The following is a 27,843-nucleotide window of genomic DNA, read 5'->3' on the forward strand; positions in this document are numbered from 1 at the left end:
AAAACTGCAGTACAGCCAGCCATGCTCCAGCACTCATTCATTCCTTCATTCCTTCATTCATTCTTTACTTTCATTGTGAGCCACTTTTCATCTCTAACCCCCTCCAATGTAAATTCATTTGCATAATTTAAAAAGTACTCAGACGCTCGCTATTCAGGCCACACAGCCAGCATCCGTGAAGGTAAATGTTTCCATAAACCTAAATAATGTCTTCCACTAATGAGTTGCACTTCAAGAAGTACTTTCATTAAATCAGGCATCTACTCTTGTCCGAGTCTAACTTTCTTCTTAAACTACTTCTTGGAGGAAAACAGGGTCTAATTAAATGGCACTACTCATAATGAACATCTAGAAATCTTAACTTCAAGCTTAGTAGCTAAAATGTATTACAGACCTGGCATGCGCTCCCAAGCTTACTGGTTTTTTAACCCTGTTTTGCAGAAGAGCAACTGACGATCACCCTCTTCCACCTTAGCTCTCAGCCCAAATTACTGTCACTCTCAGAGCCAACCTCTACCTGACTACAGGTTTCTACCTACAGGACTGCCAGCTACTCGCTTTTCATAACCCTTTCCTTAAATATACCCCACAAACGAGGTCCCCCTCAGCAGTGCTTCAAGCACATTATATTTTGTGTATTCGTGATGTATTTTTATTATATCATCTCCAAGGTTAATAAAATGAAAAAAGTAATATATCTTGATTAACTCATCAAGGTCTAGGTTTTGCCCTCGCTGATTCCCTGAAATAAACACAAAATTCCCCGCTTAGTCTCTTGTCTAGCAGTTTCTTTTATATCTTTATTCCCATATTTCCTTATTATTTTATTTCACTTTTTTTCTTAGGAAAGAAAATATTGGAAAGAGAGTAAATGAAGATGTATGTGCTCAGTCCCTCAGTAAATACCTACAGGAAGCTCTCTGGAGAATCACAAGACAATATGGGCCCCACTGCAATGGAACAGGAATAAGTACATTTTTCATTGTGTTTATTTAAAAAATGGACAATTCCATATTCAAAATTCTTCCTTCTCCAGGATGACAAAAGACTGGTAAAGAAGAGAAATAACTACAGAATGGAAGCATTCACCTTCTCTGCAACATCCCTGCATCTCTCCTAAATTTTCTAGACTAATCTGCAGCCCTCAAGTCCTTTTAGGTCCCTAGTGATAATTAATGCCCAAATAAACAAGGCAGCAAAAAGTCCACTTCCCTTTGCAGCTTGCCAGAAAAACTAAACCCATTCAAACAGATACCAGCATAGCCACAGTGCTCTATCCATTTATGTCTAGCAAGTTTAGTTATTGCAAAATATAGCAGTAAATACTGCCAGACTCCTAGAAAATATTCTAAGTAATAAAAATGAAGTAGTCTCTCTACAGTGTTTAAACAGTTCAGAGTGGAAACATTACCTTATGGCCATTTCCCTTCCTACAGCCCAGTTTCCCAGACTCAGTAGGAGTTGTTCTACAACCCAAGAGACCGTAGCTCGTCTCTATGGGCAAACTCACTTGTTACCACTTGCTTTTCAAAGGAGACAGCACTTTCTTATGAGCAGAGCCTAAATTATGAGTCTCACTGAAAAACTCAAAAAAGAAATTTTAATTTTATGTAATTCTTTTTATCCTACCGAGATAATTACTCTGTTATTACAGTTAATTTGGGAGATGTTTGCTGCCAATCAGAAGCTACGCTGGAGGTAATGCTCACCTGTTTACGTTCTTCTGAATTTAGTAGAAGGTAGCGTGGATCAAACACTATTTTGTGTAACTCTTTCTCCCATGTAGAAAATGCTGAAACCTGTGAAGTACACAAACACAGCTGCATTAAGGAATTTTAATAAGGACGTGAAAGAAGAAAATGTTCCAAGGTGAAGCAAAAGAGTAGTTCAGAAAGCTAATGAACCCTCTAAAGGATGCCTCAGAGTGGTTGGAAGTTGAATATTAATCTGTTTCTGGCAATGCTCTGGTCACCCCCACACCATTAGTATTGATTTCCTCTAGGACATCTCAGTGAGTATCTGGGAGACGCTTATTCCACATTTTTGATGGAAAGAATCTGTAGCAGAAAGGAAAATGCCATTTTATTATCCCCTTTGTACAACAGAAGCATCAATTTCCATTTAAGTAATTATCTCAGCTTTAACTCCCCTCCTCTCCAAAACTTAAACTGTAACCCAAATGAGGCTGTCAATGCATGCACACACTGAAGAACTAATAATGAACATCTTCAAAGCACCATGTTTTTGTAGCAAATGTGCCGCTTCCCTCCAACAGCACGGCTGTCACATCTCCTCCATTTCGAGGCTTCTCCCCTTTTCTGCTGAATCCAGCTCTCCGGAGTGGGACCCTGGGTGTCCACCCAAGCCTCGTGCATCGCTCACATTCCTGCAGCCACATGAAATGAGAATATCACGCTCCTACAGAGGTTCTTCCATCTTCATCAAAACCTCTTTACGGTGAGTGGGCTGTAAGGACCACCACGAATCTGAGCAGGTCCCTCACTTGCCCAGTCCCCTTTGCCCGGGGCTTTTACAAAATGGCAGTCTGGGAGCATAGCACTGAAATCCCCAGCCTGATTTCGGTACCTTATACAACATCACTGTTAATTAGTTTGTTACAGAAAACTCTGGAGTAACATAAAATATTCTAATCACTCCATCTCATTACAAAGAAGAGTAAATTCACTAAAAAAATTAAGTATGTGAAGTATAATTAAAGTAGAGTAATTAACACTCAAACAGGAAAGCTCTGATGAAGCAAAGTGGGTTTAAATGGACTGGGTTTCCTTTTAGAGTGGTTAGCACTGGAAGCTCAGAAATGTCGAGGTTCAGGGTAACTTTCCAGATGCGCAGTGGTTCAGGGCTGCCTCCTCCAAACGTCGTCTTCTCGCAGCTTGGGGTTCACCCTCCATGCCCACGCAGGTGGCGAAGTCCTGAGGTTTGGGGTTTTCCCCCCTTCAGAAGGACCAGCAGCAGGAATTCTTTTTTTTCAGGATGTCTTTTATACTCTCTCTTGAACATCAGCTTTGCTCCCACTACAAAGACCAGTTTGAACTCAAAGCTAGTTAAGCTCAGGCTAATTTATCATGTAATCATTCCCATTTATGATTTTTTGTTTAGTAATTATTACATTTCACATACCGCAGACATACACCTAAAATAAATGTTGGCTACTGATATTTATAATTTAATTCTAGCTACACGTCATATGCTGTTCAGGATACTCACTTTGGAGCTCTGCAAACGCATATAAAATATTAATATTCTGACTAATCTCCCAACATGTGGAGATGCATGCATTGTGGTCTTCTTCCCTACTATGGGACATTCAACAAGGGAACACATGCACTGGGGATGGTGGGGGTGGCATCTCTTCCCAGAATAAATAATGACTTCTGTGGCCCAGTATCACCACAGACAAAAAGGAGAAGAGAGATCTGAGCTTGTCGTGGGTTTCCAGTTCTCCACTCCTGCTCTTAACCAGAGTGCAAAGTACAGGGAAAAAACTCACAAAAATTCAACGTATTGAGTTTGACCAGTATGTTTAGAAGTGAAAGGACGTCTGTCTGAATAGCTGATTTTATTTTTAATTCACTCTGGAAGCCCAGCAATGATAGTATGTTGAGATTTTGGCTTTGACTAAAAGATTTATAAGAAAGAAAGGTAAAGTGCCTGATATTTTCAGCGGATGCATTTATCTTCATCAGCAAAGGATTCCCAACTTTCAGGAGACGTTGTTCTGGTAGAGAATGATGTCCACCCCGGACACAAGCTACCGAAACACACAAAACCCAGCAAGAAGGATGGAGTGGCAAAGGGCTAAGAGGAGGCACCCGGGTCGGCAGAAGCAAGGACCACCCTGTGCCTGAGCTGGGAGCCCCTCCCCGCGTCATCACCTGCTGCTGGCTCCGACACGCTCCCAGCATCCCAAACCGACCGATGACCCTCATTAAAAGATATTAGAAAGTGGGATTCAGTGGCTTGTCCTTCTAGAAGGGGGCTCTTTGGGTCTGTCTGAAAAACAGGCTGGGGGAAATAAACCCAAAAAAACCCTGTTTATTTGCGTTTTTTTAATTTATTCTTTAGGATAACACGGACGCTGCAAGAATTGTTTCGAGACAGGAAGGTGGGGGTTAGGACCCCTCAACCCCCCTTTTTTACCCCCAATATTAAGAAGGTAAAATCTTGAGAAAAAATACCATTTGGAATCCTTTAAAAAAGTCTTGTTTCACTGACAGCATCCCAGCAAAGACAAGACTTTCCTAGAAATGCAGACTGTAGAACGTGGATATTTTGATGCCATGGCTGTGAGGGAGCCAGGAAGAGGCTTGAATTTTCCCCTTCCCCTCAGGACTTTGTGGAAACTTTTAAACTTCCAGGAGGATATCAGAGGTTACATTTTTACATAGGAAAACTTGCCACAGACTTAAGAATAGTGCCATTGTTCTGGAGCTACACCAAAAATCACATATATTTTTAAAATGTTACAATAAATATTCTTCCGTTGATATAATTTATGTAGGAAGATTCAGAACTACTCTGAAGAATTCCATCTAGTTCAAGCTCTTTGTAATGTCATCAAGCAACTTCTCGAGAAATAACAACATTACGAGAAAAGGGCAGGAGGCGTTCATTAAATAATCAGTTTAAAATAACACTAAAGGCCTTACTGCATTTCAAGCAATGCCAACCAGCTGGTGCTAACCAGCGGCTTGTCTGGACATTTAAAAAATGCTCAGGGTGACAGCAAAGTAACTTATTATCTATACATTTTTAAATAATAGCAAAACCAAACAGTACATTTCCTGATTTTCTTATTTTTATGAGCAAGTCTGACTCTTACACTGGAAACACTTGAGGAATCCTATTATAAAACATCCCTAATACTTTCAAATTTTGACTTATTGCCCCGACTTAAAACATGTCAGCAGAAGCCTTCAACCAGTATTCATTTATGGCACTTCTGCATTCTTTAAGCATAAATAACAAAATATATTAATAAAGCGGGTCTGGCGTGGAGGTAATTTACTGTTGAGCTTCTGAAGCTCTAATTATCTACCTTTAAAGTCTGCTGATTACTAGTGATAAATTTTATAGGCTTTACTGCCTAACAACAGACACCTTGGATTTTTTTTCTTTACAGAAATTACATGAACTTCTACAGAATACCTATTTGCAGAGTGTTGGAAGGAGGTATAAAATCTGCATACACTGCTCCATTATGCACTCATTTACATTCGCAGGATTAGGACCTAAACCTGGTATGCTTATTAATTCCACTCATGCTCAAAATCATCAGTTCTCTGGAAGAAGGAACACTGTGAGATGATCTTTTGTGGAGGTGATTTTATGTTTATAAATAACGGTATCCAAAATTGCTTGTATCAACGGTAATCTTTATGCAGCCAGTTCAACACAGGTTTGTAAGTGTTACCACAGAAAACAAAAATCAGGCTGATGCTCTTTACAAAATTAGTCACCGGATGCTATTACGCGATCTGTAATTCATATTTCACCATTGGTCATGAGGCTCATAGCGCTGATGGGCTCTATCTGCAAATTGAATTTATGCTTCATCTATTGACTCATAATCTTGATTAGGTCATGGTAAAATGGCTGCAATAACTCTGAGCCCTCCCGTAACCTGTACCAGCTCCGCAGCTGCCAGGTCTGCGCTGGCCTGGATGCGGGAGGGAACCATGCTCCAGGTGCTCTCGCCTGGCTGGCTGCAGAGGGGCCACCTCTTCTTGTCCCTGTTCAGCCCAAAGCCCCGAGCATCCCACGCTCCTGCACCTCAGCCTCAGCTGGAACTACCAGCTCTTCTCAAGGAAGTCCAAGGACAGTCGGGGAGGTCCAGTGAAAAGGGCAGGTTTTCTTAACCCTCCTGAGACTCCAGTATGTCCTTTTGTAACAGACTGGGCAGATTTCGGATGGCCAGTAAGTGAATTTGGCTTCCCACTGCTGGGATCATTGGCGTTTGCGGTGATGAAACCTCTCCCATGCCAAAAAAAAGCAAAGAGCTTGCCAGGAATGTTTCTGAGCCTGGTGTTGTCTTTCAGGTGATACACACGACACATCTTTCACCCTCTGCTCATCACGTAACAAACGCTTCTGGGGTCCGTGCGGGACGCCCAGGATGGCGTGTGGCTATGGTCCCCATGCCCTGCTGAGCCACTGGTCTGCGCTGGAGGAGCTACCGCCTCTGGTTATCTTTGGGTCTGTCTATAGGAATTTATTTGGAACTGCACCTGTAAAGTGCTGTCAGTTCTGCACAGCCAGAAGAAAAGTCACAGTAAAGTACCACAAAGCCTACATGGCTAATAGACAGAAAACCCCCTCTCAATAATTCTTCCTTTGACTGCTAAGTCATAGTTATGAAATGATTCCTGTAGTGGTCCCAGATGATGCCCTATTTTCATAAATGAGATATGTCAGAGAAAGCAAGCGCATTTCTTACCCCTCTCTCCAGAAGCATGTCTCGGAAATGACTGATGCGTTCTTCTAGGGGAGGCGTGATCTGAGGTGCTGATGTTTCCTCATTTTTCTCCTCCGTTTCAGCATTCTCCTGGTCAGCAGCTTGGGAATCTTCTGTTCTTTAACAAGGTAAGAGAGAAAATAGTTCAGCAATTGTCAACTCGGGAGGGGAATTTTAACCCTCTCTAGAAAATCCTCCAGGACGGCAGGACTTCTTCGTGTGCACAGAGCAGCCAGGGAGCAGACGCTGACAGCTGAGAAGTGACCCAAACCTGCAGTTCATTATTAAACCGCGGGGCTTGAGGGCCCTGCCAAGGGACCTCCAACAGCTCGTTATGTGGAAGGATGGTCTATTGGTGTGATCAAAGAGGAACTCAGCAGCGAAATACTATGCTATATTTCAAGCTACAGAAAAGTGACAGCTTTATATAAAATTTGTCAAGGAGTGGAGACTTTAAAGGAGTGACTGAAGAGACTCATCTTGTTTTATTTTTCTTTCCTGTTTTTGTGCCCTCAGACTTGAAAGTCAACACTAATCTTTATTTTATGTTCCCATGCACCCCACGAGCTCACTCCTAAGGGAAGTAATCTGGCAATGTGTCGCTTGCACAAACCTGTAATAAAGCATCAGTGAAGAACCTGCCCTTTGCCAGTGCCAGAAGGTCTGTATTTATCCCGACAGCCTTTTTCCAAGATCGCATCTGATTAGAATAAATAGGTGTTTCTGAGAAAATACTTACTACGTATTGCCTGAGTCCCTTCGCCTACAAGACCCCCTGGATAAAGGCACGTACGTAGCATCGCTGTGCTCATTTCAGGAAAGGACAGTTTACTGCAAGTTGCAACCATAAAGTGGCAGCAGTGTAAGAGTGACGCTCTCCTCATATCCTACATAATTGGTGTCATCACTGGAGCTGAACTGTTTCACACCAGATAAATATCTACATAATTTTATCAGAATTAGAGACCATTAACACTGTACTCTCACAGCGCTGGAAGCAAACACCTATTTCCCCACTGTTCGGAGGGCTGAAGATGTGCCCCGTGGGCCCTCAGCATCTGCAGGGAGAGGTTAATTAGATGGGAACCTCAAAGGTAGGAAGGAGTCTGCTCCAGGAGGGTGATGGGATTTGAGATGGGGATATGAAACTCCTGACTTCAGAGAAGTTGGCCAACTCAGACCTCGAAATCAGACTTCTGCTCTGGGTCCATCCTGCTGTTTCTTAATGCTCTGAGCAATGAATGAGTTCAGTACAAATTAAGGCTCCTTCTGGAAAGATCAGGAGTCTTAACATGATCGCAAGGTTCAAGTAAGGGTAATGACAGTAAGACGATTCGATTTTTAGCCTCCTACGAGGCATGACTGCATTTTCTACTGATGCAATTTTCACCACTACAGAATAATACTTAGTTTGAAATTTCAACAGGAAAACACTTTTTTATTTCTAAGTAAATGAATTAGATCAGTATGTAACGTGAGCTCTAGCATATTATTTTCCTTATACAAATAATTGCATTACACTTACATTTATCCTAAAATGATGCTGTATTACTAGTGATTTGAGAGATATCAAATTGGTGTTCTTCACAGAATGACAGTGACTTTTATATCGTAATAGCAAATTTTATTCTGTGACATGATCCATGAACGGCCCAATCCCATTTCTAGTACACACAAAGAGCTTTTTCAAGCCAAAACTGAGAGAAATACAGTACACTACTCCACCCACCAAGCACCAGAAGAGCCACTCTTTCCTTCAGTCGTCCTTACGCAATTGAAAATGATGCTGCACATCACAGACTTCTTTCTCGTGCCAAAAATGACAATGAAGAATACAATTTTCTTTAGGAAATACTACAATAACCTGCACAACAAACTATGTGACTTCCTACTTGGACACATATGTGCAGCCTACCAGCACAATCTTGGAAGCCTGCAAATCTCAAAATGGATAGGGCAGTGAGACGTTTGTATATAACTGTGGTACCCACTGAAAGAAGAGACAATGGGCACAAACTGAAATACAGGGAAATCCATCTAAGAGTAAGAAAAAGCTTTTTTACTGTGAGGATGGTCAGACACTGGGGCAGGCTGCCCAGGGAGGTTGTGGGGCTCCATCCTTGGAGATGCTCAAACCCGCCTGGACACATCCCTGTGCGACCTGCTGGGAGCGCGGTGGGACAGAGACCCCCGAGCCCTTCTGTCATTCTGTGAAGAAAACCCAGAAAACCTAAGTTTCTCTGAAGATTGTTTTTTCTCTTGTAGAGAGTACAAACAGAACATTGCCCAAGAAAGATTTGACTTCAGAATTTTTAAGCAGTTTCATTATACCCCAACAAAATGTAAATAAAAGTGCAACAGCAGCTTGTGGAGCCCAGAGCTCCTAAACCTGCAGAGGCAGATTCTGGCTGGAAGCACTGGACAGAGGTTGTGCAAATGTCCACAAGAGAAAGGAGTCCTGCTATCTTCTGCAGCCAGCTTTGGGTCAGGTCCTCTGCTAGCTCTGTCACCAAAGCGAACAGTAGGAGAAGCGAAATAGCAGGTCTGTTCTTACCAATGTGAATTGGTGATCCAATGTGAACCTTTGTGTGATGACCCTCTAGTTGCATTAGAAAGAGTTGTGCTGCATCTTTGATGCAATTAGATCTTATCATTAGCACAGCACTTTCTGTATAGCGGATGATTTACTGTATGTCAAAGGAACAATATGATTTACTAAGTAACTTTACTTAAATAAAATAGAATAGGATATACAGCATATTTAAAAACAAACCCTGAAAGCATGTAACACCTCCTTTTTTAGTTATACTTAACCAAGAAAAAATGTTGATATTGCAAACATAAGTGGGTAATGGCTGTGCAGGGGTAAAAATGGGGTTCAATTCCCCGTTCTGCTGCAGATGTCAGGTGCAGGGCTGTGAATGTCCAGCTGCAACCTGCCTTCCACTTGCAGTGGATCTCTGTGCATGCCGAGCCCTGCCCGGTGCGGGAACGCAGCGTGCTGAGCCAATGTTGCCTGCCTGCGCAGTGCGGGGCTGGGCTCCAGGGGACTCCTGGCCCCGGTGTGACCATCCAGCCCAGCTGCCCGGGCACCTGCAGGGGACAGAAGCTCAGAGCATCATGGTACGGCGGGATGATAGTGCTCCCTACCTCCCAACAGCATTCTCTGTTAAATGTAGGAAAACATTCGCTGTCTTCATATGCAATTATTAATGTGTATATGACAACAATATAAATAGTTTTTCTGTCTGTCCAGCACCAAAATGAAAATTTGTTTAGTTTTCTGTAAAGACAAATCTTTTTTCACCTCTGGATTCAGTCTGGAGTGTCCATTCCCAAGTAAAACAAAGCAGAGGAAACAGAAAGTCAGATTTGGACCTTGTACATGCAGCTTGGAAGATGAAAAGCTGATGATGTGTATTCTCTTATCCAAAACTCAGAGCTTAACCAGCACTTTAGTAGACTCTACATCTTGAGAATTCCCCTTTTGCTGTTTATGGCACAGAGCAACTCAGCTGCTTTTCTTACAAGGAATTACGGGCCACAGTTTTTAAATCAGTTCTGCTTTTGGCTGACTAATTCAGACACACACAGATGTAGGCAACTGAGACCCACAGCACTTAGAAACAATAATATCAGTTCCAAACACTGATGGCAGCAGCAATTCTAACTGCTGTGCAAACAGCCATTACTAGGTCTCAGCTGCAGAGATGGGAGGTTGCCCGCTGCAGTGGATACCCAGCTGAGATGGTACCACACAATCTCCAGTGGGATATCTCAATCACATTAACGAAAACAATCTTAGAATAGCAAAAGAGTTTATACATGACTTTCATCCTGAGGATAACTAAATTCTAGTTTGAAATGCAAATCCTACAATATTTTACTTTTTTATGTCATGAACTGTTATCTATAGTCTAATATTAATACATTTAAACAAGCACTTAGACTGCATTTCTTTAGTAAAAGGTCAGTATTTTAAAGGTCCATCCATGAACCTCTATATTCTGCCATTGTTTCAGGGTACAAAGCAAAATGCCAGATCTTCACATGTTATAAAAGAGAATTTAAAATTCAAAATGGCTGTAGAAATCCTGTAGTAGTTTGGGGATGTATGTTGCGCTGACAGAAAAATAAACACTTTACGGCTTTTTGGTGACAGGTCAAACTTCTGGGGAATTGGGATCATCACAATGAAGTCTGAGAAAATGCTGTGTTGTCAAGCCAAATCTTACTTGTTTATTATGTGAATGCTGCCCTTGACTTTCATAGGACTAACTGCCCAAATACAGCAAATAAGAATCGGTTGCTACTAATCTAAAGATTTATTTTTAAAGATAGAACTTACGATAGGGTTCTCAGAGCTTTAAATATCCTCTCAATACATATCTTGCCACAAATCTCAAGTATGATAAAAGTTGTATTATTTGTTATACCATACATAAATATAGCATAATATAAAGACAAATGATGACATAAACAGCAGGTGATATACATTCATTATCATGCGCTATTTAACTTTGGTGGCATAAAGTCACAGCTGAGAGTAGTTTGTATTGCCCATGACTCAAATGACCTTTTCAAGACCCAAAGGATGCCTTCCCGTCCCGTGAATGCTCTTCTCCATGCGAGATGCCTTCGCAGCACTGGCAGACACCACAGCGCCGTTTTGCTGCCCATACCGCAGCAGGCATTGCTGGCAATCGGAGGTGCTTGCCACCATGCTGCGGGATTTCTGACATGATTGAACTTTTAGCTAGATGGCTGCACGATTTATGCTTATATATGTATATATACCTATCTATAAATATATACCACAAGAAAGATGCTACAATGCATTAAGGCAGGAGAATCATGCAGCAACTCTGCGATGGGCTGAGATTGCCCAGCTTGAACTGTATTTACCTACTTGCTTCGGGGAAAAAATATGTATATGAAAATGGATTTCTGCAAGTTAATAATAAAATATAAATTCTGCAAATATATAAAAAGATGGTCCATATTTGGGTCTCATAATTTTGACAACGTCCTTTTCAGTGTAAAGAAAATAAGAGACTACAAAACCCAAAGTTAGTCTTTCAAGTGAATAAGTCATGTAAACCCAGTGAAAATGAGACAATATTCCTTATTCACAAGTAGACAGTGAAAGAGGCACTGCCTGACCTTCCGACACATGGCACAGTAAGCCCAAGACTACTGTGATACAGTACTCTCTGAATAAGTGCATTTTTCTGGAATTCTATGAACAAGATTCTGGAGTTTTAGAATTTTATTTACGTACATTAATGGAAAGACGTTTTCACATTTTCTCAACCAATCACTGAAAGGAATCATCTTAATAGCACAGGTCACAATACTGGCCTATTATTGTCAGACCCACTGATATCAATAGAACTATTCTTAAATACTTTTACACTAAATATAAACTTTTATACTGTTTATAAAAACTAAATACTACATAAAGAGTGAAAGTACATATTTAGCATATATAAAGTATACTCTTTTATACCAAGCATTAAACACTTAAATAGTCTGAGTATTGAACTCAGAGTATCTTATTCTTCCCTTCATAATAATACAAATCCACAGAAAGTCTTAACAAGGTCAAAAGAACCATCCAATGTAGGAGGATAAGAATGACAATATAAGAGAGAATAGAATTATCTTCAATATATTCACTTGGAAAATACAGAAATTTGTTGTGCTTACTCGGCACAATGCCCTCAAAAATATAACACACTCTCTATGCAGATTTATTTTACAGACTTATTTTTTTAATGGTCCAAACCAGTATCTTAATCATAGCCAGCCCGCATCAACAGCTAATGCTATATGCAGTTACCGGCCAAAGGTTAAATAGAATGAAATGTCTTTAAGGTACTTAAAACAGAAGTGTTTACTTCATTTTCTTGCTGTTTTGGCAAAGGGTGAGGGAGTTGCTTATTTGGCACGGGTTTTTTGCCTGTTACTTCATGAAAATTTGAAACACACATGGTAATAAAGGTCAAATAAAAGCACAGTAACAGAAATACCTCCGGATATTTCTGAGCCAGTAGCCTGGAAACCCTGACACCAGTGAAAAAAAATCTGCTTCACATCAATGAAGATAAAGCTTTTATCCAATAACTTTGAAATAACTACTTATCCATACAGTCTTTTTTTAACCATTTCAAAGTATGTAAGAGTTACTCAGACAAAATAGTTGGATACCTTAGGAATGACTCTCATAATTTATTGCTGAAGTTATCCATACAGAAGAAAAGAATTGTATTTCTCTTTGCACTTATTTGTACCAGACGTTAGCTTCCAAACATTACATATAGATAAGTAAACTTTAGAACTTACTTATTTCTCTTAGTTTTGATGCTAAGATCATCATTTTCATCCCCTGGACAAGAACTAACACATTTATCTGCTAAAAAGAAATAAATAGTTATTAGATTTGAACTAGATAAATGGGAATACAAATTCCTCAGATTAACCTTTCATTTTTTGTCTTTGGCCACTGCTCAGGTATTCACTATTTTTCACTCTCCACAGAGTGTTTTAAAAATAACACATATTTCATCAGATCCTCAGAAACACCTTCATCCAAATGAAAGAGTTAGCAATAAAACCAACCATTTTCATTCTGAAAAATCGCTCACTGTTCATGTTGTGAACAAAATTGTTCATTGTCCATTTGTGACACGATTTTATTTAAATCTTGTTATTGTTGCACCTGATACTCCCTCCTCCCTTCCCTTAAAAATACAACTACAAAGACACTTCTGCAAAATTATTTCAGCCCTGGCAGCCTGAAGGATTCAATAGTGTTAATTCACAGCAGAACTTCCCTCCTTAGCCCATTTCTCTTTCTTTTATAAGCAAATATAATGCTGCTTTTCCAGAAAGTCAACCACCAGTATAGCAAGGCTATGGAGATACCAACAACCTCCACATTCACGGTGTTGCAAACGGTAACTCCAAAGCAACGTTACATTCCTGGTTTGGCCTGGACACTCGCCCTTGAAGGACTCTGAGGTTGCATTGTCAGTCGTAACAAACGTGAAGCATATGGAACAGATGTTTAGTTCTGGGATCTGAAATTTTTTTTCATGTATACAAACTGCAGTTTTCATCAACATTCAAATGGACAGACCACCAGAAGTCATGTCCACCCAGTGCTTGGTTTGTGTCGGGGACTCTTCAGTAGTTCACCATGAATTAGTTGAGAAATATAAAAATCGAACTGTATGTGATTAGCTTGGGAATATCAGAAACACCGAACCTCATCCTTTTTGTATTAGACTGGTAATGAAGACATGTCTTGCTATTTAGGAAACTATGAAAAAATAAATTAAAAATAAATATAAAATTGAACTTAGGTTATGGAGATAAAAGGTTTGAATAACTTGATATGGTGAGGTCTGATCTTCCTGAAATCAGATGAAACTCCCAAGAGATATGCTAGAAAATGACTGAACACAAATAGACAACAGTGGGTATCTGGAAATTTATTATAAACTTATTTCAAGTGCCTGTTACTTGTCCAGGTCCAATCTTCATATCATTGAAGCTAACAGAAATTTGGCTATTTATTTCAAGTTTCAATTTAAGAATGTTGTTTTTAGCTCATTTTGTTTCCCTATTTTAAGGAAATTTCCTTAAAAAAAACATGTTTATTAGTATGCTTTCAGTAAATGTTACCTTTTATTTATCTTAAGTGCATGAACACAGCATACACTAAATCACTGCAAAAGGAATGATAAAAAAAAAATAGCAGCTGTAACATTGCGGCGTGGGAAGACCAGGAACAGAGACCGCATAAGGAGGAAATACACAGCAGGTGCAAATGGACACCTTACTAACTACAACTTAAAATGATAATAAGGAGAAATGAATGGCATTCCAAAATAAGGATAGTTTGAACTCAACATTCCTGACAATATACGAGCATTATGAATACATAAATGAATTTAATAATGCTTTAAATATACATAAATTCACTGGAACTACTATGTCTTCTTGCTAAATTCTTCTTTGGGTTACTAAATTAAAAATACAAAGTAATAGGAAAAACAACCTGTAAACTCAGAAGGTGGAATGTAATTCAACAGAGATATTATAAAGCTATTAATCAGGAGTTGAACAACCTGCGGAGGCAGCGGTGGTCTTAAGTTTAATGAATTCTGAAGGTAATAATATGAAATGACAGAGTACTTGATGGTGTTTTCAGAGAGAAATGAAGTTAAAGATGTCTCTAGGTTCAGTGCTGACTGGGCAAGCACCGTCCTATTCCTACCAAATTTCACCACTATTAAAGAAAATAAAAGAAAAAGCCATGTCCGCGGGGCACCTCCTGCATTTGTCACACGCCATAGACAGCCTTTCCAGAGCCGGCTAAAGGACATACATTGTGGTACGCTCAGACATTATGAATCCTGATGGGCTGTTCTTTTAGTAAAGCAAGCAAGCGGTGAGAAGCCTGGCCCACGCAGTGAGCCTTTCCTGTTCGACATTTCCACAGGACAAGAGAAAACTCACTGGTGATGACAAACGATTATGTGAAGTTCTCCAGCTACTTGAAAGTGAACTCAAATTTGAAGCCATCTTACGATAAGATCTTTCACAGATTTCTGAAAAGCATATATAATTTTTAAATTTTGTTGTGAAAAATACGTGAACTGGGCATTTATAAAACCAAATCTTAGCTACCATATAGCCTTCAGATAAAAGAAATGTGATACAGTACACCCTGATTTCAGTGTTTACTTCCATCTGCTGGTTCCTGACACACCTCAGGTTCTCCCAGAGAGCAATGACAGCCTCCCTGAGGGAGGGACACCAATTCCTTCTCGCTTTGCCTGCATGAGTGACTGCTACGGGTATACTGTCTTGGACAAATGGGACAAGATTAGAGTCAGCATCATCACTTAAAATTTCAGTGCAACGGAAAACTCAGTAAAACATGACAAATGGTATCTATACTCTCACTCAGGAACCTACTGAATCACATCACTGGACCTCTGGTAAGATTATAAACTGACTTTGAAAGGAAAGAGAGGCAGCCGAGCACAAAATCTAATAATTGATTTAAAGCTTTGAGGAAGAATATTACTTGACAGTAATCTTTCCATGAAATCATGAAGCGGAGCACTGCCCCCATCTGATGGTCTACCAAGCTTAGTGCTGATTAATTAAACCATTCAGCTAACCCCAGCCATGTCACGAATTCTGGTTCATTTTCCAGAACAAAGAGGAAACACCAGCATTTACCAGGTGAGTTAAAGTGTTGTCAATCCATTGGCCACATGCAAAAATCTGATTTGCAATTTTGTAGAGAGACCTGGCACCCGTGTATTACACATAAGCCTAGGAGCTTACCTATGCTGTTTCTAGGAACCGTGCTTCATATTTTTGTCTGAATGCTAAAGGGTCCAAAATATTTGTGGGACAGAGTAAACTAAATCATAACTGGTTTTGAACAGGGATCATACCAAGTATGAATCAACATGCTGTTTTCTGTACTCAGAACGTCAGTTTTCTTTTAATTATCTGAGAAAATAGCTTCCTCAGCCTAAACATCTAGACCAACCATTTAGCAGGTGGAGGAACAGGAATAGATAAAAATGTTTTTCTCCATTGCAGTAAGACAGAAACATTTTAAGGAATCTTTGAGGGAAAATAGGGATATTATGGTCAGTCTGTGACCGTACTAAGACAGAGGAGTAATGACAGTCAGGGACAAGAAGAGAGAGCTGTCACCAGAAGATGTTGCACTCTGCTGTCAGACAGCTCTGACTTGGGAACATAGAAGATCAAGGTATGAAAGTCCTGGAAACGCCGTCTCTGTCCTGGCCCTGTGTCTGGTCAGCGGTGGGTCCCTTCACCCAGGTGACGTCCCCATTGGAGGGGCTGGGGTGGTGCTGGCCGAGAGCTGCTCTACCACAGCAGAGATGCCCGTGCAGCTGCTCCGGAGGCACGGGAGGAGCTGCTCCTCCTCCCCAATTCCACAGGATGTCCTGATGGGAACCCATTAGTAAAGAGCCATGACACCTTCATAAATCTCCTTAAGAACTAATACTTTGTGGAGGCGGAGTAATTGATAAATGAGTAATTTTTCATTTATGCCTAAATTATAAATGCACTTGATCTTTCAGCGGAGTGATGCGCAGATAACCTATAGCACCCCATGAATAACTATGCTTGCCAACTTTTTTTGTGCCTTTGATTTAAAAATTCTAATTAAAACTCAGTGGCAGCAACTAAGCTAAATAAATGTGGCAACCATTGTTGCAAACACACAGCTCATTTGTGTTATTTATTTACTCAAGATTACAAGCTAAGAGAAATGGTAACAAATAATTCCTTTCACCTCAGCAGCTAATATATACTAATTATAACCTGACTGTCTCAAATACTGAGCAACCACAAGTCCCAATTATATCAAGGAAGATGAAGACTATTAGCAACAATGAAAACCATGGTCATAAAGAAACTGGTGCATGAATCAAATCTTGGTGCTACTTATAGATAATAAATAAAAAGGATGGAACACATAGCAAAACACAGATTTTTGAAGTGGCACGTATCATCAGTGACTTTAGGCTCTTCTCATTAATTAATTATAGACCATGAACAATGACCCTCAGTTTTGTCTTTGGCCATCATTCCCCCTTGTCAATAATTAATTGATCTTTCAATATATCCTGTAATAAAAAACATATGCAGATACACTTTGGAATTATTAGATATACAGCTAAAGTTATTCAAGCCATATACAAAAATGATATATATACAAGCATCTGACGATTGAAATTTATATTGAAAATGTAATGACATTATAAGTTGATAAGGAATACACTAATAGAAGACCACTCTCTGTAGCTTTTCTTCAGTAACCTGCTGCTAATACTGATGACATAAATCCTGATTTACCACTCATTTTTATCTACCTGCAGACATAGTGTTTCAAGTCCAGAAATGCACGCTCACAGCCCCTGTTTTGCGGTAGTTAATTGGGAGTTCTACCTGTGGATCAAAGCGTACATTACAGCCCCCGATGGCCTGAGTGTAAAAGGCAGGTCACTTCACGAGACTGGCAGTGCTACCTTATTTTCAGTTATACAATACTACACTTTTAAAGAATGATAAAAGTCTCTTTTTTCTCCCTCCATTTTTCTAGACCTCACCACTAAAGAACAGGCATCAGCTGAAGGAGGCTCTCCAGTGAAACTGCTGTAAAGCAGAATATTCAAGAATAACAAGCAGCTAATCAAGACAAGCAGTATTTCAAATGACTGCCGTGCATCTAGATGTCCTCCCGGTAATGGCAGGTCTTATTGACACAGCTCCCACATGAAAGCCAATGTAAAGCATCAGGAAATAAAAAGAGGACTGACACAGCATGGAGCAGTTCCCAGTAACAGGGAGACCACAAAAACTGGTGAAACATAATCTTTGGAGAGAAATGTGGTGGAACAAACTATGGAGCCACTACCGCACCGGCAAGCACAGGCTGGCATGCTGGGCTGCTCCAGGACTGGTCATCAGCACAGACAAAATCTGGACTGAACAACTAAGGTATGGACAGCAGACCAAAACGATGGCATGGCAAGGAGCATGGGATGGGAAAGTCAGGTTGGGAAAACTGCCACTGCGAACTGGCTGTTTTGGGGAGGACCAGATAGCAAACACCTTGGATCACTGACAAGCCAAGGGGTGTCTTTTCAACTGCATTTTGAACCACTTAACTTGTATTACTGCAGATCAGCAGTTATTCTTTAGCCACAACTGTCCCCTTCAGGAATCCAGTGTTTAGAAGGTGACTGGCAGAGTCATGTTTAGATGGAAGCACCCACGTTTCCACCAAACCTTTTAGGACTCATTAGAGATTTACTATTGGGATTTTTTCTGCCCTCTACAACTTGGTTGGATAATCGTTAGCTATCGAGCGTCTGCTTTTGCGTAACAGCTGAATAATGCATTGGTAATGCATTCCTAATGTACATCTTGGAAATAAGTGTAACAAAACATAAAGACAGCGTCTTCTGAGATGTATTTTATACATCAAAGATTCATCCAATATAAGAAGCCACCTGTTTCTTCACTGCCAATAATGAGAATGCTCTAACCCCCAATTCAGCATTTCAGTGAAAATAAGGATTTTGCAATAAACATCAATTTTAACACAATTTATACGAAATCCCAAAAGGAAAACCCTTCTAATTATGGTTATCAAACTTTCACTGAACATATTTAGCGACCAAGTTTCATTCGACATTTGAGTTTAAATAGAGGCAAATAATCACAGGGCTTTAGTTACTTGCTGCAGCTTCAAGCTTGCGCTTGTGAGGAGGATCCTCGATGATCCGGTTTATGTCGCCGCGGTGCTTCAGGTCCACTGGCTTCTCCCAGACTGACAGCTGCATTGTAGGGTTGAAGAAGAAGACCCGGTCATCTCCAGTCCAGACTACACACCTATTCCAAGTGATAAACTGTGCTTAGATAATGTCAAATACACCCACAAACAAGAAATTAACCCGCAGCTGGCTTATTGCATCTCTGTTTGCAGTGCCTGGATGAGACTCCTCTCTGACTGACAGCCTGCCCCAGGCCCTGCCAGCCCCCACCAGTCATCTCAGGTAGAGAAACACTTTCTGTATCAATAAAACGTCATAGAAATGGTCTAAACATCCCAAAAAAGCAGTAGGTGAAATATTCCATCACAGAAGGGAAAAAGAACCAGGCGAGGAGGAACGCCGTGGTGCTCACAGCAAGAGAAGCCATAGAAAAATTCATTTTATGTTCTAAAGCCGTGGCTGAGACCAGCAAGCGGCATAAGCCTCAGCAGCGGGGCTGGGCAACCATGGCCTCAGTGCCCACAGGCCAGGGTTGGGTGGCCATGGCCTCGATGCCCACGGGCTGCAGTTGTGCCTGCTGCTGGCAGGTGGCCACGGGAGCCTTATCTGACTGTGCTGGTGGGAGGAGGTGTAACCATGGCATCCCACTGGCATCCCTGTGGCACCCCCGGGGCATCCCAGCCGGCTCCCACCACGCTCTGCGCTGGACAGGTACAACCAGCCACCACAGAAGTCTGCCACAGAGGTTTAGGTTCATTTTTATGGACTCTGTTTCAAATTTGAAAAATGTGACCAAGTCGCTGCTGTACAAACCACAGTTTCTTGACTTGGTCAGTTAAAATACGCATGACAGCAGTTCAACTTTTTGTCCTGACATTCACTTTAAATCAGCTAAAATAATATAAGTATCGCACCATCGTTAATAGACACTCAAAAATCTCAAGTTGTACTTCACTGTATCTATATGTAAATAAACAAACACAGTATCAATCTCAAGCCCGCACTTTCTGAATCGTAATGAAAACTAACAAACACCATATACACACTCTGACTTACACACACACACACACTTATAATGGGGAAAATGTTGGTCACTCTGAAGCATAAATACCTGGAAGGAACAAATCTTCTCATTAGAAGTTCTGCTGCTTAACTGTTATTAAAAGCAGGGAACAAAACTGTTTTAAAAAAAGTCTGGTCTGGGCAAAAGACTGCAAATATGAAAAATGCTCCATCACTGCGGAGTACTGTAATAAGATAATCCAACATACTCTGTGTACCACTGGTAAGACATCACCACTGATCTTGCCCAAACATGTAATGAAAAATACATAACCTCTGTAAGAAACTGTGGAGGGAGCTGCAGGGTGCCGGGAGCAGTTCGGTGTAAGTGTGTTACTGAGCCTGAACATCACAGTAATTATGTTCAGCAGAGTTAAATGTTCTCCCGATGAACAGGAGCACAGAATTGGTTGTACAAACCCAGCCATTGACTCCAGTCACAGTTACACCCCATAGAAGTTTTGGCATACTGAATTCAGTGACACGGACATGACAAATATTTTAATAATTTTCTGTTTATTTTAATGCACAAATGTTTTGGATCACAAAACAGCCTCGGAAGACAGATAGATGCTCTAATCCTCTGTTAGGCAATGATTAGGTATAGTTACGAGTTCCTACTTTGTACCTTGGAGCTACGGGGACTTCTGTTCTCCCAGAAACACTGGCCCACCAGCCCCAAGCCTCTTCTGCAGAACACACCAAGAGGGACTTCTACAGGAACACTTCCAAACCAAGACTCCCATAAATACCACAGTTGTCCCGGAAGGAAGGGAAAAAGATCCTGGCATTTAGGTGAAGAGGACAGACTTAGCTGATTAATATAAATAGGTTATTGTTATCCTTTTATTAAATATTCAAATTACAGTCAGGACGCAGGCCCAATCCTGCCCAGAAGTAAATGCCTGCTTTGAAATGCCCCTTGCTGTAATTTCTTTCATTGGCAAGTAAGCACGCTGCAGAATTTGAACCGCTTGGGGAATTAGTTGCAAATGATGGTAAACTTGAAACCAGTATCATCTTTGGGATCTGCAATGCTACCTCATGCACACAGGACTGTCGAAGCCATTATTTGACAGAGATCATAACCAGGGGGTTTGGAAACGTGTGTTTTGTCTCTGCTGGTACGCTGCTGTGCTCACTGCTCCTCTGGCCACGCACACAGATGTTGATGGTGCTCATTAATCACTGAGTATCACCAGGTCTCACGTGCCATCACCCTAGGTTAGAAACTCTGGGGTCCCTCATGACACCACTTCACTTTTCCATGACTAATATAATTTGACATTTAATTTAAAATTAATGTCCCTTTCCCCATGTACCATGTCACCTGTTCCTTTTCGGTATAATAACGGTTTCAGTTATCCACAGGGCATGCATGGTATTTTGTTTCACAGAGCACAAACTGGAAATGCAGATATTACTATGTTCATGTTTCCCCTTTAGAAATTTGTAATTTATGTATGAGTAAGGGCACAAGATGATGATATTAGTATTTTATTTTATTTCATAAAGTAGGTAAGGTTTGGTAACATTCCTGAAAATTTTTCTGCCATTAAAAATTATGGTCTAGCTACTTCTGAATGGTACTTGGTGATGTCACATCAACCATGGGTCCTGCAGAAGCATAGAATCAACCTACGGATGGGGAGTGGTTGAAGTAAATTCAGGATTTGTTGAATTTGTGTTGCATATCTAGTTTCAACCTATCAGAAAAATTTGTAAATTGTGACTGAAGCACCCTACAGGCATGCTCCATGCTCCATCATGAGCCATGGGGCAAACAAGACGTTGTCACCTCAGAACATGGGACAACTGTCAGCATGAGTACTATGCCCCATTCCTCTGGTCCCAAGGACCAGATTTGGATGCCTTTTCTTGTACCCGGAGTACTCACTGGGTCACTAAACAGTCCTCTGGAAACCCAGAAATGTAAGGTTTCTCCAGAGATTAAAATATCACAAGTTTGGATGTGAGAGTGCTGCACTTCGGTGGAGGTACCAGCTGCCCATTCACCACTCAGCAGACACTGCTGGAGAAGAGAGGGTGCTGTGAGATCCCTCTGTGGGTACCACTGACTATGGCTCTTTTCTGTAAGAATGGATGAAACCATAACCTGCCTATGATACTGCTGGACTCAAATGGTTCCTCTGCACTACACCATAAAGTAGCAACTGTCAAGAAGAGAAATGATTGATGTAAATCACGTATTTATGATGTTAAGATTAAGCGGGACATTGGATTGTGCTTACTGGTTTGCAAAATGGCACAATATAATAGTAACAAATAATGGCTGATGTCTACATGGAGTGCCTTAGCCAAAGATCCCACAGATGTCAGCCACTGAGTATAACCGGATTATTTCATGCAGCATAAGAATGCATATGGGTAAAGGAGGTAAAAAATCCATTCAGGACAGAAAGTGAAGAAAGTTTTTATCTATTTAAAAATGACAAAAGAGCTTTAGTTACCCAACATGTAGTAGTTACCTGAATGGGAACGTGGTCAGGAAACCTGGATCATGAGATACAACCTATTTTCACTGATACAACCTGAAATCAACACTAATCTTGCAAGACAGTAAGAGTCATCCACTGCCAATGAAATAACTGGGAGAGAAAGAGGATCTGGCCCTAAAAAGCAAGAACATTTCTCACGGATCTTGTATTTCCCCTTTGATCCATCCAAGCACCACCCAAGCTGGATCCTCGACACGTGTGAGATGCGGTGAGGCAGAGCCCAAGGAACATGGCAAAACACAGCTGTGCTCACAGCAGGCAAGCGGCCATGCACACCCACAAAACCAGACAGAGAAACCATCGGTTGCCTTCTGCCAGACCTGGTCCCTGGCTGAGCCGGAGCTCTGCAGCACACTGCCCTTACCTCGCACATCCCAGGGAGCTGGCTCACACCGTGTTTGTGGCTGCCTCCCCGCATTTTCCTTAAGTATATTATTAATGAGGAAAAGCTCCAGTGGAAGCTGGAACAGGAACCCAGCATTGCTACTTAACACCCAGGGTAGCATATTTTCCCCACGTACCAGACCCACTAATGCATGTTTGGCAAGGGAAACAGCACTGATAAATGGCTTCTAGCAGGTCTGATTGCATTTGCTTACCATGGTGATCCTGGCACCGGAGTGGATGCCACAGGCTTGTTGCCGTTTGATGTGCTGTCATCCTCATTTACTAGTTTAAAAGAATCCTTGAAAGACAGATAGAGATTAGTCAACAAATAAAGCCAATGCAGAAGACTGTTATTGTTATACAAATCACTCTCTTCAACGTGAAGTGGATTACCCTTATTGCCATTATTCCACAAGTGGCCTTATGAACAACCAGCTACCTTGAGAATAGCCCAGATAAACGGGAAATAATAAAAATGCTGCCCCACTTACAGCAATGCAAATGAAAACACAGCAGATACGGTTTTGTCCATGCCAACAGCTCATTTGTGATAGCGAGTATAACTCTGTGTATTGCAATATCGAGGAGAGCCACCTTGTCAGAAACGAAGTGCGGGGAGTGACGCCCGTCCTAACGAGGGACAGGGTCAGGCAGGAGGGTGCTCCCACTGCCACCAGCCCCCGGGTCTGCGCACACAGCAGCAGTGCACGCAGGGGAATGGTTGGGAAATGGCCAGGGAAGGCATGTGGGTGGCACAGGCGGCAAGAAAGCATTTGTACCAGCTCCAGCGCATGAGGCAGCATTTGGCCAAAGGGAACCACTTGCACGGGCGCAGCGGGAGCAGCTGAGCGAGGCTGGGGAGCACACGCTGCTCCGCAGAGCTCAGCGCCCTCGCTGCCATCACTGGCTGCTCACTTCTGAGCAGTTTTTCTGGGACTCCCCAACGACATAACAACACTGGCAAGAGCAATTCTCCCCGGCTTCAGCCAGCAGTAACCCACCCCGAGACCCCATGGCGGAGACCCGGCTGCACTCCTGTCCCCATCGAACCCTCTTGTGACAGAGCTGGGCCGCTCTGCCTAAGGCTGGTTGTACGGATGGAGCAACAGACAACGCAGCAGGGTTGTATGGTACAGCTGACAAGTACAGGCAGTGTTTTACCAGCTGAAAAACAGCCATTTATTGTAGTAGCTTATGGAAATGAACTGCGAGGGGGAGGTGTGGGAGGAAGGCAGTGATCTAGCTCAATGCGGTATCAAAACACAAGAAGCACATACTTAATTAAAAAGTAATAAAGCATATGTCCAGAGGTCTTCATCTTGAAAGTACTTTACAACTTAAAGCCCTAAGGAATGTGCCCAAGTACCAATGCAGCTGCAAAGGTGGGGAACACCTGCAGCGCCTGGTAGGCAGGGAAGGTTTGCTTGCAGAGAGCCTAAAGACAGCAGCGTGATAGGAATGTGCCAAATGAAAATAAACTGAACAGCAGCTCAGTCCACAGGTCCTCCTCCTCCAGGACAGCGCTCCTGATGCAAAAAGCATGTGTGCATGGAGCAGAAGCACAGGGGAACAGACACGCCTGCTCCAGGGCTGCAGGGTGGCTTCGAGCATCTTCCGCACTGCTGCTTTCTGAGCCTGAGATGCTCTTCCACACCCCCATACTCAGATAAACGTTTCCCTCTTTTAGCTTTAGTCATTTGCATGAAGTCTGCATGAGCTGTGCAGAAAGCAAGTATTTCCATTTATTTCATAGAAGCTGGAAGTATGATTCAGGTCCCTTTCCTTCATACAATAATCTAGGCTTTCTTATGAAAAGCTAATGAAGTTACACACAATATAGTATTACCCATCTGTAAGTTGCACATACTATTTGCTATCCATTTATGTTCACCTGCCAATTTTATTTAAGGACCTTGCAATTATCTGTAAAGGAGGGATACAGAAGTGCCCAGCATAGTTAAATTAGTAACACCAAAAAGGTGAGGGCCATGAAAAAATTCCTCCTTGCACCAGGGGATGACGTTGTGATAAGTGACACGAGCTGACCCTGCTCTGAGCAGGGCCTGACCCAGCTCCACAGGTCCCTGCCACCAGTGAGCTTGAGAAAATCAGACACTGTTTCTGCACTTCAACTTCTCAGTGCATGATTTTTTTCCCGGGCTGTGTCACACCTCCACATGCATGCACACACAACCCATCGACTCGCTTCTCCTCCAGCACGGGGAGAAAACCAGCCACATCATACCATCTGATACCATCAGAGTATCCCTCCTCTGATACTCTGACACTACAGTGACAGAGCTCCTATAAAGCACAAAGATAAATTAAACAGATAGCTCTGTAAAATCAACTGTAGGAAACAATCCCGTATCACCAGCACAGCTCCAGCCAGAGGACAGTCCTTTATACTGACTCTGATTTGTGCAGTTCAATAGTTTAAAGAGGTTTTTAAAAGAAGAGGAAACTCCATCGCAGACCTTATTGCCATCGCTATCCATGGGGGTACTCTTCCTCTCCGTGTGTAAAATCAAGGTCGGTGGGCAGGAGGATCTACTCGATTCTTTGCCATTATCTGTGAGGGGAAAGGATTTTTTTTTAATGTACAACAAATACATTCCCAACAAGCCAAAACTGGCAAAGAAAAACCAAACCACTCCCTGTGGCTCCAAGTCTCCTTGCCTCACCTCCTCCTCCTCACTCAGTCCTTTATTCACATGCCTACGTGTGTGCTGAGGACCATACCACCTTTCTAAATATCATGCTGTATTTTAATGGGACACATTCATATACTTTAGAGTGAGGCTTTTATTGCACTGAGCTTTTTGTCCTGCTTTCCCTGAACCCAAAACTTTTTTCCACGGGCACATCCCCTACTCCCTGGGGGCACAGCCACCCCCCGGAGCAGCAGCCTCCCCCCGAGGGGCTCAGGGCCAGCCAGCCCCCTCTCCTCCCAGCCAGGAGAACTGGTGTGCTCTGGGTTAACCTCCGTAGGAGCCGCCGATGAGTGTTTAATTGCATTTCCACTGGAAGCAGTTGTAAGAACACGTTCCTCTCCTTTACAAACAGCTGCCTCCATCCTGACATGCTAAACACTAGAAAGTGTTTCTACTGGCTACAAAATGTGTACGTCTCGGTAACAAAGAGTCCCTAAGGGAGAGTAAGGAAAGGCAAAAATGACAGCAGGCACGAGAGACAGGCCTAACAATGAGTAAAAAGTAGTTTTCACAGTAAGAAATATTAAAAAATACATTCTTTTTTTTTATTTGGTTTGGTTTTAATCGTCTTGTCCTTCCACTACTCTTAAAACACTTATTTGGGGGTTTGAGCAAAGGTACTCTCTAGTCACGTGGCCCATCCCACCTGCGGCAGGGAGGACAAGGTATATTCTTTGTAAGTTAAGCAGTCCCAGGGAAAGCGTACGCAGCCCCTTCCCAATCGTTCTTCCCAACTACAGCCATCGCCCTTGCTCAAGCGGAACAGAGCAGTGACAGCAATGGCTCCGGTGGGGAGCACGTACAGCTGGTGACATGCAGCCACCCAGGCTCCGCTACCTGGTGTGTTCCTCCTAGAAAGAAAGTCTACAGACCCTGATCAGGGCCCCATGCCACATCACTTGGATTTCTACCTTAAAGCCTGCAGAATTTTAGGCAGAGTTCAACAACAAAAAATGATGACATTTCAACTCATTTATGATAAAAACTCCATAAGCACTATATAATCATAATCAAGCGTTCCTGTGCATACGTGTCTGACGAGTTCCAGCACAGCAGTAAAATTACCAAAGGAGGCTCAAACCGCTCGGGAATGGGGACCACAATGATCCATCCGTGCCAGCATGCCTGAGTGCCACGACTCTGCACCCACAGCCCCCTGCCCCGGCTTTGCAGGGAGACACCCACCCTAAACCCAGCCACGGCGCACAGCTGTCGCGGGCACCCTGGAGAGCTCCAGTGCAAGGACACACTGCAAATATAGGGTAATATTAACAATATTAAGAGTGCTATAACAAGGACAAGCCACGACATACCTCACCCCTTATCCATCTCAAGAGTTACGGAGCACCTTCTGTCTGCCAAACGGACTAAAACCGTGGTAGAGTAGCTTCAAGAAACTATTTGCAAGCACTGCTTTTCTAGGACTGCATATTATATAGCAGATTCACATGTTAAAATACCATTCAATTAATTTTAAAATTACTCAGACTACAGAATAGGCATACATGTAACAGGAACTACACCGAGGAAAAGGCTGGAGGCTCAGCCATTTGACTCTGCTTTACCGTGGAATATATCACAATAATAAAAATTTAAATATATGTCATTTTTCTCAGAAGATGACTTACTCAATCTGTATGGGTAGTGAAAAAGAAGATTTACAAACCATATCAATTAATTTCCATATTAAAGGAGCTAAGAGTAGGGAGCAGCTAATACATATCAAAAGGGTCTCTAAATTTATCTTTCTTCACAAGACATCAGTTAACAGGGAATCAAAGCGTTACTGGCCACGTTTGTCTTTGAGTGCAATAAAGTCACACCCGGCTTCAGCCTGCCTGCAAGCACCCACCTCTGCCTTCCCCTGCTGGGCTTCTGGAAAGGTGAAGGAAATCCCAGCAGAGTCCTCAGGAAGGCCAGGGCCATCGGAGGGACAACGCAGGCACCCTGCTGGGACCAGCCCCGCAAGCAGCAGTGCCACACGCGAGCACCTGGAAAGGCAGGAGGCAACTGCTGGTGCTGGCAAACGGTGGCACTAGCCATGCTAAAGCCCCGTGTGAGGAAAGCAAACACAGAGAAAGGACACCCGAGGACCAAGGATGCATCTCTCAGTCACTGCTCTGTGAGATCTGGAGGCACAATTAGTGCACTTCGCTTAAATTAAACTCTGCTAATATATTCTCCAGCTCTAAAACATGGCAGAAGAAAGACAATGTGCAGTTTCTTAACTGTTTCACAGAGGTATTTCATTATCTTGCCCTGCGTTTTCCCATCGCTCCAACTCTCCCACTGCTGCTCCTCTGGGATATCCTTGGTGGCTTGTTCTCCGCTCCCATGCCATG

At 42.2% G+C, this 27,843-nt stretch overlaps 1 protein-coding gene across 1 annotated transcript in view; it reads right to left on the reverse strand.

Moving 5' to 3' along the window:
• The window catches only part of TCERG1L (transcription elongation regulator 1 like), a 99,681-nt gene that overhangs the window by 5,291 nt on the left and 66,547 nt on the right, over positions 1 to 27,843 (reverse strand). Inside the window, exons 6-11 of the mRNA XM_076339247.1 lie at positions 25,265 to 25,359; positions 23,000 to 23,085; positions 18,783 to 18,937; positions 12,821 to 12,890; positions 6,458 to 6,593; positions 1,710 to 1,799 (exon numbers count right to left, since the gene is read on the reverse strand). Of these exons, the coding sequence (XP_076195362.1) occupies positions 1,710 to 1,799; positions 6,458 to 6,593; positions 12,821 to 12,890; positions 18,783 to 18,937; positions 23,000 to 23,085; positions 25,265 to 25,359 (632 nt within the window). The remainder of the gene's footprint in view (positions 1 to 1,709; positions 1,800 to 6,457; positions 6,594 to 12,820; positions 12,891 to 18,782; positions 18,938 to 22,999; positions 23,086 to 25,264; positions 25,360 to 27,843) is intronic.

Source organism: Aptenodytes patagonicus, chromosome 5, assembly GCF_965638725.1.
Source record: "Aptenodytes patagonicus chromosome 5, bAptPat1.pri.cur, whole genome shotgun sequence".
Taxonomy (NCBI): Eukaryota; Metazoa; Chordata; class Aves; order Sphenisciformes; family Spheniscidae; genus Aptenodytes; species Aptenodytes patagonicus.